We start from the raw sequence: 19150 nt of genomic DNA on the forward strand, positions 1-19150 counted from the left end.
AATATTTTATATTTCTCATAAAAGTGTCATAAAAATTTTTCTAAAATAGTTCATTCACAAATACCTTAAGGGCTTCCTAATCCATAATATATATATATATATATATATATTAAAAATCCAAACCATACACATCCAAAAAGACACACACAACCAAAATTTGTGTGTAAGCCAATGAATCATTAATATATGTACTCCCTCCATCCCACTTTTTTTATCCTGTTTGAAAAGTTAAACTTTTTAAGAGAACATTTATTATCTTGTCTATCTTTTAAAAATGTATAAATTTCCAAAACTACCCTTAAAAAATTTATCAAAAAATTGAATTAGTAAATTAATAGAGATATAATAGAAACATTAGTAAATTAATGACTTTTATTTTTAGAAACAGGACAATATTTTGGGACATCAAAAAATGTAATAGAGGACAAAAAAAGTGAAACGGAAAGAGTATTTTATTTTTTGAAAAAAGTGTTCATTACAATTCATAATTAAGCATTTATTAATCTTTAACATGTGCCCTTTGGACACTCGATAATAGCAACCTTAATAATGAGGCAAAGACTCTTATACGGCATCCACATGGCATCATTCATGGTGAAAAGACAAAATACATCTAATATAAATATATATATATATATATATAAATATCATCATACCTAATTAAACAGTGATATCTATATTTATCTATATATATATATATATATAAAAGCAGAAGCTGAGAGAAAATGAGTTCTTAGAATTAAGGAGATAATGACAAATAGGAAAAATCCCTACCTAAAATTCAGACATGTGTAACTTTAAAAGCAATACATTATATTGTTTCCAAAAAATTAACCCCGTTTGGCTGTAATTGTTTATATAAAAAAAATGTTAAAAGAAAAAAAAAACGTAGAAATTAAAAAATATCTACCGATCTTTTAGACTACTTAACATTTTCTCTCGCTTAAAAAAAAAATAAAAAAAAAAAAAAAAAAAAAACCCTGCCAATATTGCGATACAGAGAAAGGGAAAAAAGGGCTTACAATACTCCCAAAAAACACTTGCGTTACTGAGAACGGAGAAGGAGAGAGAGATCGAGAGATCAAAAACTGAAACCCAAAACATCAGACACCAATCAAGATGAAGAAGAGCCGTACAGTCTCTTTTAATATCCCCAAACTCTCTCTCTCTCTCTCTCTCTCTTCTCACGAACCCTAATCTTTTTCTTCAAGAATATTCAATCCCTTCAATCCAGGCTACAGGTTTGTTCTTTAATTTAATCTTTTTCCAATTTAAGATTCACGTATTTGTTTCTTTCTCTCTATATTATTGAATTCCTCAAATTTTTAAAGTTAAATTAACTTTATTATATGTTTTCCACTTATACAATTGCAATGAGATTTTGTTTCCTGAAATTAGGGTTAAGGAATTCGGAGTTATGATATTTGACTATTTTTATTAAATATCTTCGGTAATGGTTTGTTTGAATTCTTCTTTTTTGGATTTAAATCATTCAATTTCTTTCTCTGCAGATCTAGAGTCTCTAATTTAATCAAAGCAAAGGTATTAATTTCTTTTCCTTACATTCTCTTCGATTATGGTTTGCTGTCAATTTAGGAATTTGGATTTATAACCCTTTTCCTCTCTATTTGTTAAAATCAGGGAAAACACTCACAATATGAAAATCCTACCTGTGTTTTATTGGCCTCTTATCTGTTTTGTTTTTTTAAGGGGAGTGAAATTGTGGGATTTTGAAATCTGATAGAATAACTTTCTCTATATATTTTTTAAAAAGATACTTTTAAGTCTTGATTTTGTTGTTTTTGATGTTGGATTTTAATGGGTTTAAATTGTGAAATCCAAAAGTATAATAGTAAAAGGAAATGGATCAAGTTCTAATGTTTTTTTTTTTGTTTGTCTCAAATTTCAATTACATTTGTTAGTATACTTTTATAATTGTGGATTACTTCTGGTATTTAAATACCATGAAATTTCAGTAAGTTGCGGAGACAAGTAGAGAATCTGTCATGTAGCCAGAACCACTACAGGTAAAGGTTATTGTTTATTCGTTTTTAAATTATACCATAACTTGATTTTATGTTCAGTCCATAACTTGATTTTATGTTTAGTCATTTGGTTGGATAGGTTTGGATTTATGTATTTCAGTTAGATTTGGATTTGGCTACAGTAATTGGGCTAGAATTTATTTTATTTTATGTTTTTTCCCGTAATGAGCATTTTTAAATTCGTGCCTTTGGTTTTTTGTTAAATTCCTGATTCAAAATCTTGGTTTCTCTATTTGTGTTTTCCTTTTGTTGGAGCCCCTGGATTGTGTGGAATTATAATGGTGTGGACATCAGTTATTTTTAATTGGCATGGACCTATTAATGTTCCTCAAGTTTTTTTTTTTTTTTGGATACCTCATCGGTTCTTTCTTTGTTTTAGAGTTATGATTGAATTTTAACCTATGGTGTCTATTGTTTCTGTTTGTGTTATTTATATTTCAATCTATGTAGAGAGCAAAGAGTAGGGAGGCAATGAGACATGAGAGAATTAGAAGTGTTACCAACAAAGGATGCAATTTCAACATGATTGGTAGACCCAATGCGGCTGGCTAATCTTCTTTGCAGGATAGCCTTTATTGTCTACAACAATCTGTCATTAACACAGGTTTTAAACTTTTAATTCTTTTTCACCTTTCTTATATGGCATACTTTGTACTTCTTTCTATTTGTGTATAGGACTTCTATTATTTCTGTTAATTGTTTCTTCAAACTTATCTTATTTTAAAATGTTATTTTATTTCATATTTTAGTGCATATTGGCATGACTAGCATGAAGATTTATTGAGCTTTTTTAATGCCTCTTATAAGTGTTGAATATAGAGGACAAAACAGGGGTATAATAAAGTTGTTGGTGACGGATAATGTCTATATTCCCATGTATTTTCTTTTCAAGTTCTTTTTGGCACTTAAATGTGAAGAGAAAACAATAGAAGACCAGCAATTGTTGTGGAACATTCCACTTGACAATATGCAACTAATCCTAACCATGAAGAATAGATTATCATTGTACAAATACATATTATCATTTCTTAGAGTATGAGTTTTTGATGGCCGTAGGTAATATTTTGAATATTATAATCCCCCTTAATCTTATGTAATGAAAATTATCATAAATAGAGGGGTTATACGTATTTAGTAAACTTTGGTGCTTGGTCTACTATAGTTTGAAAATGTACTACAATTTGACAGTAGGCATGATCTATTGACAAACAATCCTTAATTTCCAACCTGTTACTTAAGATTGCATTAAGAAATTGGTCTTACAGTCACCCATCAATGTGTAGTAGTCTCTCTTTTGTTTCGGTTTTGCCCTTGCAACACGTGAATAAAATGCTTTTTGGAAAAATCTTGATAGAATTTTGGAGGGTTAAATTATAATGGAAGTAACTACTGCCATCCTATTTCCTTTTTTTTTTTTTTTTAATATATCAAAATTAAATATTCAACAAACTAACAGAAAAACATGTCAAATGGTGATGCATAGATTGAACAACACAATGGACACTAATGTTACACAAATTATACCAAGGAGACCACGTGAAGTACATGATGGAGAACTTTCCTTGCATAATGGAAAATCAATATCTTAAATAAAGGACTTGGAGTGGAACTTAGAGACAAAGGTATCAAAGGTAAACGAGAAAAACTATTTGTAAATTTACAAATGCACACATAATAAAAATATACATTATACTAACAACTTTGCAACTGAAACAAGTATAGGATACATGTCCAAGTAGAAAGTAAAACCAATTCAACAACGTTCATTTCATTTGACAAAGCGACTGAGAAATTTGTATCTAAGACTATAAAAGAACTTGCAGAGATATAAGCAGAGGTAATTTCAATTAGAAATATCAATTCTATTTACGTAGCTTTTCCTCTTACATACATTATCCCCAATCTGTCCTTGCACTTGAAAACAATGCCAGTCAATTTTATTTCTATTAGCAAAACACCTGCACTTTATGAGCATCATTATTTGAACAATTAACCATCCACCCCCTTTCATATTTTACTATTACATTAAGTGAAATAAACCAACCTTCAAATACAATTTTGTTCTTCAAAAAACACACAGAATCTCATGCAAAGCGTTAATCATGATGTATGTATGTTTACTTTGCTAAATTTATGAGCTCTTAGGTTTTCTTCTTTTCCTATTACTAACCAATCATATTGACAGTTTATGCCTGATGTGTTAGTGTACAATATTGTTGATTAAAATCATAATGGTTGTTGAGGTTGTACTACTCTTTGTATTTCTATGGTAGGTAACGTAGAAGTAACAACCATATAGTTTATCTCTACTATATACAATCTCTTCTATCAAAAAAAAAAAAAAAAAGAAAGATTGGTGGGGAGATATTTCTAAGAAAGGGTTTCTGCCTTGGCAAATAACAGCTGTGATGGAAGACATCTGAGACTTCCTGGCTTAGTGTAGACATTTATATTTTGTACATAGAAATTTATTGGCAAAAGAAAAGTCTTAGGTGCATTTTTTTGGGACAATAACTGCAGTGCTTAGTATTTTTTCTTTCTTCAAGATTTATAGAAAGCTTATAGAAATGTTCAAAGGGCTTAAAAAGGGTTGTAATTCCGTATGCAATATATTTGGATCAATGATGATTTAAATGCCAGTCAAGTTTTTTGGTTGGCATGTATGTTATGCATTATAAAATGCATATAAGTTTAGACTTAAATATGATTTTTTATTTTATTTTGTTAGTTAGTATGGTTTAGTAGGAGTTGTGAAATTGAATTAAACATCTATTGAATGGATAGACTAAGGAGAATATGTGTCTAAAATTAATGTGGTTAAGAAAATTTACGTCATGAGGTAGCTTAAACAAAACATAGATTATGATCAAACTTTGTGGTTTATATGCATTTATGATTTGATTTTTTTTTTTTTTTTTTTAGTTCCTTATCAAGTTTCTAAGATACATTTACTTTGTGCAGTATATAAATGTTAGAGGCACATTGGAATTCAAAAGAAAAAAAAAAAAGTTAGCTAATGCTGAATCAGCATCTTCGAATGCACTTGGTTGGATTGTTTTAGATTAGATATTTGAGTTAGATTTGGTTTTAATTATGGTATTGGGTTTAAAATAAATTTTGTTTTGAGTATTTGAATTAGATCTGGATTAAAACTGTAATACCGTATGCAATCATCTCATCTCTTTTATAAACCACTAATCTCTTAGGTGATAAATATCATGGGTATTTTGATTGGATTGGTTTTGTTTTAGGTATTTGGGTTAGATTTATTTATTTTAAATAATCTGAATTTTTTTGTAATTAAGGTACGTATTTAGGTTAGAAGCAGTTTTGCTGTGGGTATTTGTGTAAGATTTGGTTTTGATTTGTAATATATAATTGCTAAACTTCTATTCAGTCATAAGTTAATCTTTGACTTGGGAGGGGAGAATGTTCCACATGGAAGCCTTTCAAAATTGGATATAGAATTTGAGCATATTGGTTTGATGGGCATGTTTCCTTTTCTTTGCAAGTATTGATTTTAAAGCTTTTCAATCTGTGAGTCTTTACATTGTCAATTAGTTAACAGTTTTTTTTTTCTTCAATTTCCTTTGGGGCTTCTTGAATGCTGAAAAAACTATAAGAAAGACAAAGAATTACCATTTTCTGTTTGCAAGATTTGGGGTTGTGCAAGCTTGAAAATAATATAATTAGCTTGATTTTTTTAAAAAAAATATTTTTTTTTGTTAGCTTTTGAGAAAATTAACTACTATGAAAGAAAATATCATGTTGATTCTCACAACAATTCTCTATTTGCAGCATATAAACCTGCTGAAGATGGAAAATGAGAAGATGATAGCATGCTTATTCAAATGCTTCGCAAACGAAACAATGCTACTAAACAAAATGCATCAAAGAAGAAGAAAAATTGAAGGAGGAAAAATAGCAACTACAGAATTCAATTTAATTTTCAGTTTTTGTTTTTCCTCCTCCCTGGTGGGTGAATTTTTAATAACAAAACAATGAATGTGATTGCTATTAAGTTGACAGGTTTTTAGTGGTATCATCTTAATATCTTTTGGTTAATTTTTTGTTTATAGTTTGTGAAATTTCTATTGCTATGACAGCCTTGCAGCTATTCTTAGATGATAACTTCATATTATCCAACCAACTGATGTGAATGCTCTTAAGGTGTTTATGTGTTGATCATCCTTATGTTTGGTTTATTTGTTTTACCATTAAACTGCAATTAAATATTGTGCCAAGAAAAAGACATTTTAAAACTAGGAAAAAGCAAAGTCACCATCAATTATTGTTCTTATTATCACAAATATTTTGTCACTGATGAATAATTATTGGAGGATTTACAGACAGTTCAGTCAACCTCAACTAATATACATAGATGGTTACAAATTAAAGAATGATCATATATACTTCCTTTTCTAAATTTTTTGTTTCCTTACATCTTTCCTTTTCCCCCTTTTATGTACCAACTTTAAGTCCATACTTTCGGGTGAAAGAAGTTTCGGGGCAATGCAAGATGGACTCAAGGGACTCCTTGGGCTGACACTTAATTGAGATGGCTCATATCCCATGAGGAAGTACTCCAATGGTATTAACTTAGCATGGGGCTGCTCCTCTGTCACCATTGACCCACAGCCTGAACCTGTATGTCCCCATATTCATAACAGCTTAATGTATATAGTTTTAGGTATTTGACACTATATGCTTAAATATACTATGTTATTAAAGTTTGAACATATGTAGTAGAAGTATGATAAGTTTATGTTAAATGCAAAGTTCATTAATATGTAAAACGATCTCACGCATTGCGCGGGTTAAACACTAGTATATTACTAAAAACTGAAGCGTAGCTTTTAATGCTGCTACTCTCACGTTGCGCCACATCAACTGCCACATCATTCTTTTTTTTCTTTTCTTTTTTAAAATATAATTTGTCCTACAATTTTAAAATGATTTTTACAATTTTCAGCCCTATAAATTTATTCCACTACTTATTTATTTACTTTTACTATTACCCTATAATAAATCAAGCCTACTACTTATTTATTTACTTCCACTATCATCTTATAATAAATCTGTATAATTAATCCAGTCTACCTCTTATTTATTTAGTTCCACTATCAAGCCCAATCCAAAACCTTTTCAGTTCAGTTTTAGGATTTTGTGTGAGCCTTTTTAGCTTTAAAAAAAAAAAAAATCAATTTTCTTATAATTGCTTTTAACATTTATTTTTTTAATATTTACATTTCTCTAACTTTTCTCCCTTACCATTTCATCTCCCCACTACTTCTTCAATCTTTCTTCCTCCCTTACCTTTTCATCTCCTCACTACCCTCTACATTAATATCATTTTTCCTCTTTCTCTTCATCTTCCTTTATTTTTGTTTCTTCTTATTCACATATTCTTACTATAAATTTATCACTATCTCTTCTATTCTATGCATAGTTTTCCCTCAAAATAAAAAATTAAAAAAAAAGGCTCTCTCTCTCTCTCTCTCTCTCTCTCTCTCTCTCTCTCTCTCTCTCTCAATTTTTTGGTTGATTTTTTTTATTTTTCTTGCATCTCTACTTTAGGTTGATAATTTTTTATATTCTTTAAAACACTATTTTGGATTAATGCAATTTTGTTTTGTTTTTTAAATTGTTGTTGTTTTTTTTTTTTTTTTTCTTTGATTGTTAAATGTTATCCATTTAAAGGAAATGGAGACATGTAAAACTAGTTGAGGGACACAAGACCCATAATCTTATGGCAGGTAGCTTATACGCATAACCATTAGCTATATTTGTCTACGTAAAACTATGAATGACTATGAAAGAAAAATTATGTGTTTTGGGCCTATGTCCATTCAACCCTATACACACAACTCACAGGCAAGGGAAAAAACCAAGCGTAGAATATATGTATAATGGCGTAAAGCAGTTAATATCACACAAAGAAAGGGTCTCTAGATAAAGGGCCCGTTTGAATGGAGGGGGAAAGAAGGGGGAGTGGAGGGGAGTAAAGTAAAGTTGGCTGAAAATAGGCTAATTTTGAGTCAAATTTACTCTACTCTACTCTACTCCCCCTTTCTCTCCCTCAATCCAAACAGACTAAAAGTGTTACCATCAATCCGCCTGACTAATTCCTTCAATTTAAACACAAGCGTCTGAATTAAACAAAAGTGTAGTGATCTTGCATACCATCAAGCAACTTCGATAGACACCAGTTGCAAACAACCTCTAAGTTAGAGATATTTTCCAAAGATAAATCAGAGATTGACCAATTATCCACACCCCCTTCTAAGTATTCTGACAAGAAAACAACTCCAAAGGGTGTAGCCAGATCATTTATTCCCTGAACATATCCACTTGCAGGATGCCGAATGGCCCTGGAAAGAAATCAGGAAAGATAGTAAAGGTATAGACAATTAATTCAATCAAAATATAAGGAAACTATTCCAATGATAACACTTACACAACCCTACACCACATCCCCTTTTTTCCCCTTCTTAAAGTAGTAATTGTGGGATATAAAAAAATTTCAGCCCAAGGTATGCAAATTAACAAAAATATACAATGACTTATGGATGTGGAATATGGTAATTCCGAAAAATATGGACACAGGATTAAAATTATATGTATTTGGACACTAAGGATTAGAACAATAAATTTTCTTTTAATAAATAAAATATTTTATTGAAAACAAAGATAAGGAACCTACCAATCATATCAAATTAAAATTGGAGATTCAACCATTCAATGAATTCTAAAAAAGATACAAATGGTATAGTGCCTAAGGCATTCATCCAATCATACAATGATCTCAAAAAGGATAGTTTGATAACATGAATGAGATGTTCAACACCATCAAAAGTTCTACTATTCCTTTCTCACCATATGAATTATGACCACATGATAAATAAAGGCCTTCCTTACAAGCTTTTACACCCTGGTGATTATAAACCTACCATGCCAACAAGCCAACAGTTCAAGTACTGACTTGGCATAACCCAAGATACTCTAAATTAAGAAAACACCAAAGACCAAGATCTCTAGACACAAAGCAAAATGGTAAAAGATGTCCACTGTCTCTCCAAGTTCTTATCAAAACAACACCAACCCAAATCACCATATGACGCTTCCACAGATACCCAATAGTCAAAATCTTACACAAGGCTGGTGTCCAAGTGAAAAAAGTGATCTTACAAGGCACCCTAGCACCCCAAATGCTTTGCCAAAGAAAGGAATATTCCTTGAACTCCTCAATTCATCATAAGATTTAACATCACATTTTCCATTCTTTCTTAAGGTCCATGGTAATCTATTCTCACCTTGAGTAGAGGGGAAATTAGAATACAGCAAGTCAAATAAATTCTCCACCAACTCTGTTTCCCAATCCTGAACTTGTCTCAGTCTGTTTCCCATTCCCACCAAGTAGGAGGCCATTGAGGCATTTTTGTCCAATGTCAAAGTAAACAAATATTTAAGGCAAGAATCTCCACAGTCCACACCATTTGTCATACCAAAACAAAGCCCTAGTGCCATTCCCATTCCCATTCCCCATGCCAAAAGTAACATTTCTAGAAAAGGAATCCCATCCTTCTCTAATACTCGTCCAAAGACCCATGCAATGAGAACCTCACACCACCTTTGCTGAACATCCCCCCAATCCATCCCATATTTGATGGATATAACACATCTCCAAAAGTGGATGTAGGACAAGCAAAAACAATGCACATTAAAATTGAAGAACAGAAAATTAAAGATAGAGAACCTTGGGGTTAGGACCAAGGCCTGCTTGAAGTAAGCACCAAGAAACCCTCTAGGAGTTAGCATCTAGGGTTGGCTGGAGTTAGTATCATACCATTGGGACAATTGCAATTAGAAACTTTATTCTTTTTTTTTTATAGGTAAGAAAAAATATATTCAAAAAACTGCTAGATGCAAATTAGCACTAGCATATCAAAAGTACAAAAAGATGGAAAAGCAAAAACATAAAAAGATGATAATTACAAAGAAAGAGAGCTAAGGAATAAAGGAAGAGAGTCACTAGATGTGAGTCCCCAAGCCCTAGCCCAATCAAACAGGGAACCAAAAAAGAGAGCAAGCATTTGGTCCTCAGATCTATCCAAATCTTCAAACATCCACCGATTGCGTTCTTTCTAAATACACCACATCAAACACAACGGAACTAAGTTCCAAATGTAAGATGAATGCTTCCCCAACCAATTCCACCAACTAAATAGAAAATCTGACACTGTACATGAGGGAACCCATGAAATCCCAAAAATCCTAAAGACAAAGCACCATAGCCGATAAGCCTTTCCACAATGTAACAACAAATGATCCACTGTCTCACCACAGCAACGACACATAATGCACCAGTCAACAAAATCAAAGCCTCTAAGCTACAAGTTATCACCCGTGAGGATCCCATCCCATGTGGTTGTCCAAACAAAGAAAGAGACACGCCGGGATGCCTTAACCTTCCAAATACCTTTCCATGGAAAAACAACGGAAGAAGAGCCATGTATCTTATGATAATATGAGCGGATAGTAAAATCCCCGTTTTTTGTCAACTTCCATCTCAAACGATCACCATCAGTCCCTAAAGGTAGATTGGCTGCCAAGAATCGAAAGAAATCAACCACCACATCTGCCTCCCAATCATTAGGACTTCGATTGAACCGAACATCCCAAGTTCTCCCATCCCCTGCTCCTTGACATATCAAAGATGATTCTACGGAAGCCTCTCTGTTTGCAGCAAAATTGTACAAGACTAGAAAAGCCAATTGGAGAGAAAGATCTCCACACCATCTGTCTATCCAAAATTTCACTCTATCCCCCACCCCAACCTTGTACTGGACATTTTTGTTGAAAACTTCCCATCCCTTCTAGATACTTCTCCACAAACCACAACCATGAGTACCCCTTCCCAACTTAGAGGTCCACCACCCCCCCCCCCCCCCCCCCCCCAAATTATTCCCCAAATTTCAAAGCTACCACCCTCCTCCATAGCCTATTCTCCTCAATCCCAAAACGCCAAAGCCACTATCCTAGCAAGGCTTTATTGAAAATGGTCAATTTCCTAAAACCCAGGCCACCATTAGCAATAGGTATACACACCTTATCCCATCCCAATAAATGAGTCTTAGGGTCTCCCCACAGGAAATCCCTTTGGAGCTTCTCAATTTTGTTTGCCACATGTGTGGGGATGGTGAATAGAGATAAAAAAAATATGTGGGAAGTACAATACTTTGCTTGTAATAATCCCACAAAATAGGAGTACAATACTTTGCTTGTACAGACTTCTAAACTCTAATCTAGACTATCATAGGACACCCTAATTCTAATAGACTTGGGAAATCCCAATAATTGAATTACAAAAATATCTGACTCTAATTAAATAACAACCTAAACAAATACTAGGGTCTAAAAATAAAATAAAATACAATTTACTCCAAAATCAAATAAGACTAAATCAAATAAAGTGTCTATGTAACTTTTCCAATCAGTTAGCTATATGGATGGGCATAGCAAAAACAGACATAAATTTCACAAAATATCTTTTGTTGGTGACCAGAAAAGTGTTGATAAGGGGTGCCATTAGGGTCATGTCCACAAATTTTTCCATATTTAAGATGTTTCCCTAGAAATAATAGAGTATATACAATGAAAAAGTCATCATGTCAATGCATCTTTGCATACTGAACTTGAGCAGGAGATGATGCATTTAATATATATTGTTGTACTGCCATAATTCTGAGAACTCTTCACAATATAAATTGAGTTGCAGTGCTAGAACAGGAAAGTGGCAAACAATTCATGGTGGCTACTAAGAGAGCTTTGTCATGATGTCACTGCCTATCATCCATATTTACACATTTCATAGGTCAAGTCCAGTCATTCAAATCCCATGGAATATCACCCGTAGACCCGAAAACCATCCTGATCAGCCAGTCCCACATCTCTAATTCATCATAAAGTTTGAGTGGAAAAGAAAACAATCTAGGTAACAAAGATGTTCCATTAAGTGGCAACCACGGTGGGAGTTCTTTTGTCAATCACATCCTACCCTGGGAATATATAAAACAAAATATCATATGACAACAAAAGTTAACAACCATAATTATGCAATAGGCCAGGCAGGTCCGTACAGTTGAAACTGGGAACTACTCAGAAAACCTACATAAAAGAGACAGAAATCAGCTGACAGCTGATTCAAGCCTCCAGTCTCCAGAAACCTAGAATCTAATCATCCTAAGGGTATGGACATGGAATGTTAGCCACTAAAGCTAGGCACTCAATGGACAGCAATTTATAATCCCTTTTTTTTTAGAAAAAAAGGTGTTTTGGGGTGGGGGGGACTATCTTTTTGTTTGTATGGTAAACTACTACATAATTTCCCAAACTAGTATTTATTGAACCTAATAAGTCATTCCATTGAACCACTTCAACAGATTCAATGGATTGAATGTTCTGCAGTAAACAATACACCTACTGGTTTAGACTATAGGATGATTCAAGCTGAGCACAACAAAAGGATTACAGGAAATTTATATTCCACAGAGGCACCAAAAAGCAGTAAAAAAAAAAAAAAATCAAATACAGGTTGTGCTATCAGCAGATTAAATTCAAAGCAAATCCAGAGAATCCCATGTGCAAAACCAGCAACAGATACAAAGGTCCAAGTTCAAAAACTCTACCTAAGACTACTGACCCATCAGTTCTCTCTCCCTCCTCAAACTTCCCAATTTACTTTTAAGTATATAAATTCTGGAACTAAAACGATATGTTGATATCAAGAGCAAATACATGAGCTAATAATATATTTTATTAATTTATTAAGCATAGGAAACAAAATATAAATACATGATATTAATACAAATCAAAGTGTTTGATATGATTAACAGGAAATTTAGCTGAATGTAACTGACAAAGCATTCAGCAGAAGAAATCACAAACAATCGAGTCGTGACTGTTCTACCTATATTTGGAAATGTAGCAAAGCAGTAATCCAATTCAAAAGCAAAAATTCTTTTCTAAAATTATTGACTAAATAGTTTAAATTGATTGATAAATAATTTAAGCTTAACCTAGTGCAATCTAGTTTGATAGGACTGGTGCATTCATTTCTTCCTTCCCCTCAGATGCACATATTACTTGAAATATAAAAGCCACTGGCACAGAACAATAGATATCTAACCATGTATACAGGATGCGCTCCAAGGATTTCTGAACTTGTGGTTCTTGGAAGAGAGAGACATCAGGTACAGTGCATGGACAATAATCAACAGCAATCTATTAAGAATGTCATCAGCAATTCATCAAGAATTGGGCAGAAGAGATTTATAATAATCAAGATGAGAATTCAATAGACACAAAAATACCTGGTGAAGCATGTTGATCTCGTCATCCGACCTTTCTATATCTGGAATGTCATAATACGAGTCAAGATACTCAAGGCACTTCCTTCTTAAGATTCCCTCCTTTCTATCTGAATTAGGTGGCACATATCCCTGTTGTCAGTTCATTTTAAATTTCAAACAAGCAACAAAATTTATTTCAATAGGAAAATTCAGGGGACAAGCCAGATTAGTTTAGCCTCTGATCTTAGATGTGATGGTCCATCCAATGCATGCACTACAAATGAGAGGATCAAAAACACATGTAAAGCTTGTCCAATCGACGTAGCAATTTCTTCCAACTCAAGACTCAGCCCCACTTAGATTAGGTTGGTCTCTGAACTTAAATGTGATGTTCCATCCAATAAAAATGCACTACAAAAAGCCTTTTTGTGATATAAGACAACTAAAACCACATTGGGTAAAAGGGGGAACAAACAAATACATAAAGCGTGTGAAATCAAGTTGGTAATTTCTTCCTACTCAAGATTCAGTCCCACATAGACAAATAGAAAAAAAGGCAACACATGCTAAATGCAAATAAGATAAATAATAAATCTCAGACTGTAGATTCACCAAAACATTCCAAATCTCACAATATTTCCCCAACGTTACTCATAAATGTGACCACCAGTGTTTGCGTTAATGTGTTTACTTAAGTAGGTAAATACCAACCAGAAAAAAGAAAGCTCTTATAATAAATTATAGGGTAAAATACTATTTTGGTCACTAATGGTCCATTTGGATTGAAGAAGAGGGAGGGGAAGTAGAGTAGAGTCGAGTAGATTTAGCCTAAAATTAGCTTATTTTTAGCCAACTCTACTCTACTCCCCTCCACTCTCCCTCCTTCCCCCCCCCCCCCCCCCAAAAAAAAAATCCAAACGGGCCATAAGCTTTGCCAAAAGTTTGTTTTTGGTCCCTAAACTTTAAAAAGTTCTTTTGATAAAGTTTAGGGACCAAAATAGTATTTTACCCTAAATTATATACCAACAACAAAGCCTTAGTCCCAAAACTATGGAGTGAGCTATGGATTATTAATAGACTAATCGAGGTTGTTTACACGTATTCTTTTATGCCATTCTATCCAATCAAAAATCATACTCTCAGTCACCCCCTTATTAACAGATCCTTTTTTTACTACTTCTACTAGCGTAAAGTTTTTCAAATAAATGATCTTCAGCAAAATTGGATAAGGATAGAAGCATGATCAACAAAAGGTGCCATCACATAAGAAATAAAGGAGCATTTACTAGCCATATTATAACTTTATAAGGCAAAAACAAGATCTAAATTTCTGTAACATAAGAATGAAGGGAGCATTTAATAGGTAATATTACCCTTTGTGAATTATCATCTATGTAGCACTAACATTTTCTGTAAAAAAGTTTTCATTATCAGTCTAATAAAACAAAAAAACAAAAATTAAATCCAATTTGAAAGCTTTCCAGTGAAACCAATATCTCTAATTGTACACCAAGAAACATTTGATTATAAGTCTGAAATTTACTTCTAAGACTAAGCAACTCTGAATCACAAGCCCTATATTTCCATTCAACATGCTTTTTAAAACCTATAGCTAATATTAGAGAACTCAAACTTACCAAAACAAGCCTCCACACATCAGGGCGCATGTAATCTGGTATTCCACTCCAAGTTAACTCACGTAACTTCTCTACGAAATGAATTTCAAAAAGGAAATGTTACAGTTCTCAAATTGTACTTAACATTAAAATTATGTAACTTCTAAACCCCACAAGCAAGAGAGAGGGAAAGTTAGAGAGATCCTAACCTTTATTATAACCAAAGTGAAATTTCTACAGGTATTTCACACAAAAATTCAAAATAGAAACATCCGCTTCCCAGAAAATTACAATTTGAAATTTAAGAAATCAAAGTCTACAAAAGAGGATAAGATGCGTTGGAAACCTAGTAGAGATAAGGGGTTTAAGGTTAATGATTATTATAGAGTTTAGTGAGCTCTACTGACTTCTGTTTTCCTTGGAAAAGCGTTTGAAAACAGAAGATTCGTTCTCGAGTAGCTTTCTTTGTTTGGACTACTGCTTTAGGGAAATGCTTGACAATTGACAATTTAAAAAAAAGGAAGGTTTGGATATTGGATTGGTGTTACATGTGCAAGTGTAATGGTGAATCAGTTGACCATCTCTTCCTCCATTGTCCGGTTGCTATGGATCTGTGGGCTATGGTTTTGGGTTTATTTGGAGTAAGCTAGGTTATGCCACAATCCATTTTGGGGCTCTTAAGTGTTGGCAAGGCAGGTTTGGTCATCATCGAAATGGTTTTACTTGGTTAATTGTACCCCATTGCTCAATGTGGTGTCTTTGGAGGGAGAGAAATAGTAAGTGTTTTGAGGGTATTGAGAGATCCATACCAGACCTCAAGTCATTTTTCTTTAGAACTTTATTGGATTGGTTGGTTGCTATGCAAAACCAATCATTCCCTTCTTATTTTGATTTCCTTGATTCTTGTAATTTTTGTATTTGAGTTGTTGACCCCTTGTACACTCCTTGTGTACTAGGGTGCTCCGTTTTTTATATCAATAAAACTTATTACTTATCAAAAAGCCTACAAAAGAGGAGATGGTGGCAGTGCTATGAGTGCTCAAACACAACAACAATAAACTCAAGCTCAAACAGAGGCAACTCTACACTTTCAAATGTACAGTAACAAGTATGGCAAAAAGTATAATGTTAAGATAAAGAAATGTCACTATCTATTAAGATGGGATTGTGTTAATGACATTTGTGTTATTATTTAGCTTGCTAATACTTTGGACTTCTTCCTACATTACGAGTAAAATTCAAACTTATTAAATTCTCAATAATTAAACTTTTATACATAATGTGTTCAAAAAATAAAAATAAAAATAAAGAAAACAAGAATGAGGGAAAATGGATGTCTCACTATTACCTCTGCTGCCTTGGCCAAGCAATCACTTGAGCCAGCTTCATTGTATGAGAAGCTCCTTTCATACTCTGTAGACCGTTCCTGTAAGCTTGATTCATCTAGTGGATCCGATCTCCTAGTCAGTAATTTTTACCAGGAATACTGCGGCCTTTGAGCAACCTAGATAGGCCAAAAATTAAAGATTAAGAAGCAACCTATAGAACAACAAACAAAATCATTGATTCTTTAGAAAAAAATTACAACAGCAGAATTGAGATACTAAAGCAACAGTTATAGTAAGTATTTCTTATCAGGAATTACACAAACAACCAATGCTTCTTAAACCCACCATCTTACCCTCTACCTTGTTGTTACAATGCAAGGAACAGCTATATGAAGCATTATATAGGTAAAATATCAAAATATTAGACACAATCATTCCATTTATAGATATCAAGTAATAAGCTTTCTTCCTAAACTGACTAACTCCAAACACTTAAACTGATTGAAAATTACATAATCAAAAAATATACGAGTCCTGTTCAATGTCTTATGCAGCATGCTGCAATGTGAATCTAACCACTTTGAGAACAGAGCGCATGAAAACCAAATCTAAGAAATAAAATTAAAAATAAATGGCAGTGATATTGGAGGAAAGAAATACGCATTGCATATTTATGTCAAGCATAATGGTAAGTTTTCACAGACACTCAAAATTAAGCACACAAGCAACTCACTAGAGAGAGGATTAAAAGTCAATTTCTGCAGCCCCATTTTGGCATAGATCAGCAAATCCACATTTTTCTTATTAACTAAGCAAATCAGGTAAAATGAATTTCCAATTACTAATTCTCAATTCCATTGTATGACAGAGCAAACTTTGAACACCAAGAAAAATAAGGGACCTAGAATCCCAATCAAAATGTTGTCTCACACTTTCTCAGCAACCAGACACCGTAAAAGTTAATGATATCACCCAATCCCAATGCATAGATCCTATCAATTGCAAAACTTTCCTCACTGATCTCTACCAAATACATCAAAATCAACAAGACCCACATGAATTTTCTCAATCATATCACAGAATTTGAGAGATCAAAAGCTATAACTCATAAATTAGAACTAATATCCAAATGGGTTTTCCGAATCCAATCCAAAAGACCCATTTGCAAGTCAAAATCGATAAGTCCTCGAAAACCTTCATTATGAATGTTTTAAGCAAATGGGGCTTTGATATATGAAGGAAAATTGAACCAAACAAGAGTGAGAAAATTAGAAATGAGAAAACTTGGGCATACCCTTGAACATTCCTGAGGGTCTGGTTGAATCTGGAATCAAGGCTTGTGAGAGTGCTCTCTTTCTTCCTCGGATCTTCTGGGCTTCTTTTTATTTATTAGTCCATATTTTAGTTTTCTCTTACGACCAAAGAATAAGAAAGACTCAACAACATGCGGTAGTAATAATAAAAAAAAAGGCAAAAGATGTACTTAACTTTAATAATGATTTTTTATCGATATATGGTAAGAATGTTTAGAAAGTTAGTTATTATTTTTTCTACGTTAAAATAGTAAATTGATAAAAGAAAGTTAATTATTGTTTTTTTTTTTTGCTAAAAATTTTCTTACCTAAAACTTAAAAATGAGGTTAAAATAGTAAATTGACAAAAATAATAAATTTCTACTTTTATGTTGAAAAGTCTTTCTGCTTCTAATAAACTCTAACTTTTACGTTAATTTAAATTCCTAGATCTACTTTCTAACTCCCTACAAAATAGAACCACTCTTTTGTGGGTAATTCTAGTGTACCTCCCTTTTTTTGGGGGTACGGTATCCACTAATAGGCAATCTACTATATCATGTTACCAAAACATTATATTTGATTGTATCATCCTCACATTATATAGTATTAATATCACATGTCACTGTACTTTTGTCACATTTAATAGTTCTCTTATTTTTTCTCACATTTGATGGTACCATTCTTACATTATGCAGTACCAACATCACATGTGACTGTACTTTTGTCACATTCGATGGTTCCCTTTTTTTTTCTCACATTTGATGGTACCATCTTTACATTCCGCAGTACCAACATTACATGTGACTATACTTTTGTCACATTCGGTGGTTCCTTTATTTTTTCTAACATTTGATGGTACCATCCTCACATTGTGCAGTACCAACATCACATGTGACTGTACTTTTGTCACATTTGGTGGTTCCCTTATTTTTTTTCTCATATTTGATAGTATCATCCTCACATTGTACAGTACCAACATCATATGTAACTGTACTTTTGTCACATTCGGTGGTTCCTTTATTTTTTTCTCACATTTGATGGTACCATCCTCACATTGTGCAGTACCAACATCACATGTGACTGTATTTTTGTCACATCCGGTGATTCCTTTATTTTTTTCTCACAATGGTACTATCCTCACATTGCGCAGTACCAACATCACATGTGACTGTACTTTTGTCACATTCGATAGTTCCCTTATTTTTTTCTCACATTTTATGGTACCATCCTCACATTTCGTAGTACTAAGATCACATATGACTGTATTTGTGTCACATTCGTTGGTTCCTTTATTTTTTTTTCTCACATTTGATGGTACTATCTTTACATTGCGCAGTACCAACATCACATGTTACTGTACTTTTGTCACATTCGATGGTTCCCTTATTTTTTTTCACATTTTATGATACTATCATCACATTACGCAGTACCAATATCACATGTGACAGTTCTTTTCTCACATTTGGTGGTTCCCTTACTTTTTTCTCACATTTGAAAGTTTCATCCTCATATTGT

At 33.0% G+C, this 19150-nt stretch overlaps 1 protein-coding gene and 1 long non-coding RNA gene across 5 annotated transcripts; one reads left to right on the plus strand and one right to left on the minus strand.

Annotated features, from left to right (window-relative positions):
* Nucleotides 1-978: 978 nt before the first annotated feature.
* LOC126701875 (uncharacterized) lies at nt 979-8911 on the plus strand. 3 transcript variants are annotated; one of them, XR_007647545.1, is made up of 6 exons: nt 979-1241; nt 1512-1542; nt 1977-2027; nt 2496-2649; nt 5844-6020; nt 8902-8911. It is a non-coding gene; the product is annotated as an uncharacterized LOC126701875 (long non-coding RNA). The 3 variants fall into 3 exon arrangements; XR_007647544.1 differs by lacking the exon at nt 8902-8911 and having other exon boundaries at nt 5844-6110; XR_007647543.1 differs by lacking the exons at nt 5844-6020; nt 8902-8911 and having other exon boundaries at nt 2496-2741.
* On the minus strand, nt 6314-17778 carry LOC126701874 (uncharacterized). Of its 2 annotated transcripts, none has more exons than XM_050400299.1 (7): nt 17635-17778; nt 16361-16516; nt 15034-15099; nt 13418-13546; nt 13234-13328; nt 8229-8416; nt 6314-6690 (listed from the first exon to the last, which is right to left on the minus strand). In XM_050400299.1, exons 3-7 carry the CDS (start codon nt 15061-15063, stop codon nt 6467-6469), a joined length of 666 nt encoding a protein of 221 aa, XP_050256256.1. In that variant the 5' UTR covers nt 15064-15099; nt 16361-16516; nt 17635-17778; the 3' UTR covers nt 6314-6466. The 2 variants fall into 2 exon arrangements, with proteins under 2 accessions (XP_050256256.1, XP_050256255.1); XM_050400298.1 differs by having other exon boundaries at nt 15034-15104.
* Nucleotides 17779-19150: the final 1372 nt, after the last annotated feature.

This window comes from Quercus robur, chromosome 10 (genome assembly GCF_932294415.1).
Source record: "Quercus robur chromosome 10, dhQueRobu3.1, whole genome shotgun sequence".
In the NCBI taxonomy this organism is placed as follows: Eukaryota; Viridiplantae; Streptophyta; class Magnoliopsida; order Fagales; family Fagaceae; genus Quercus; species Quercus robur.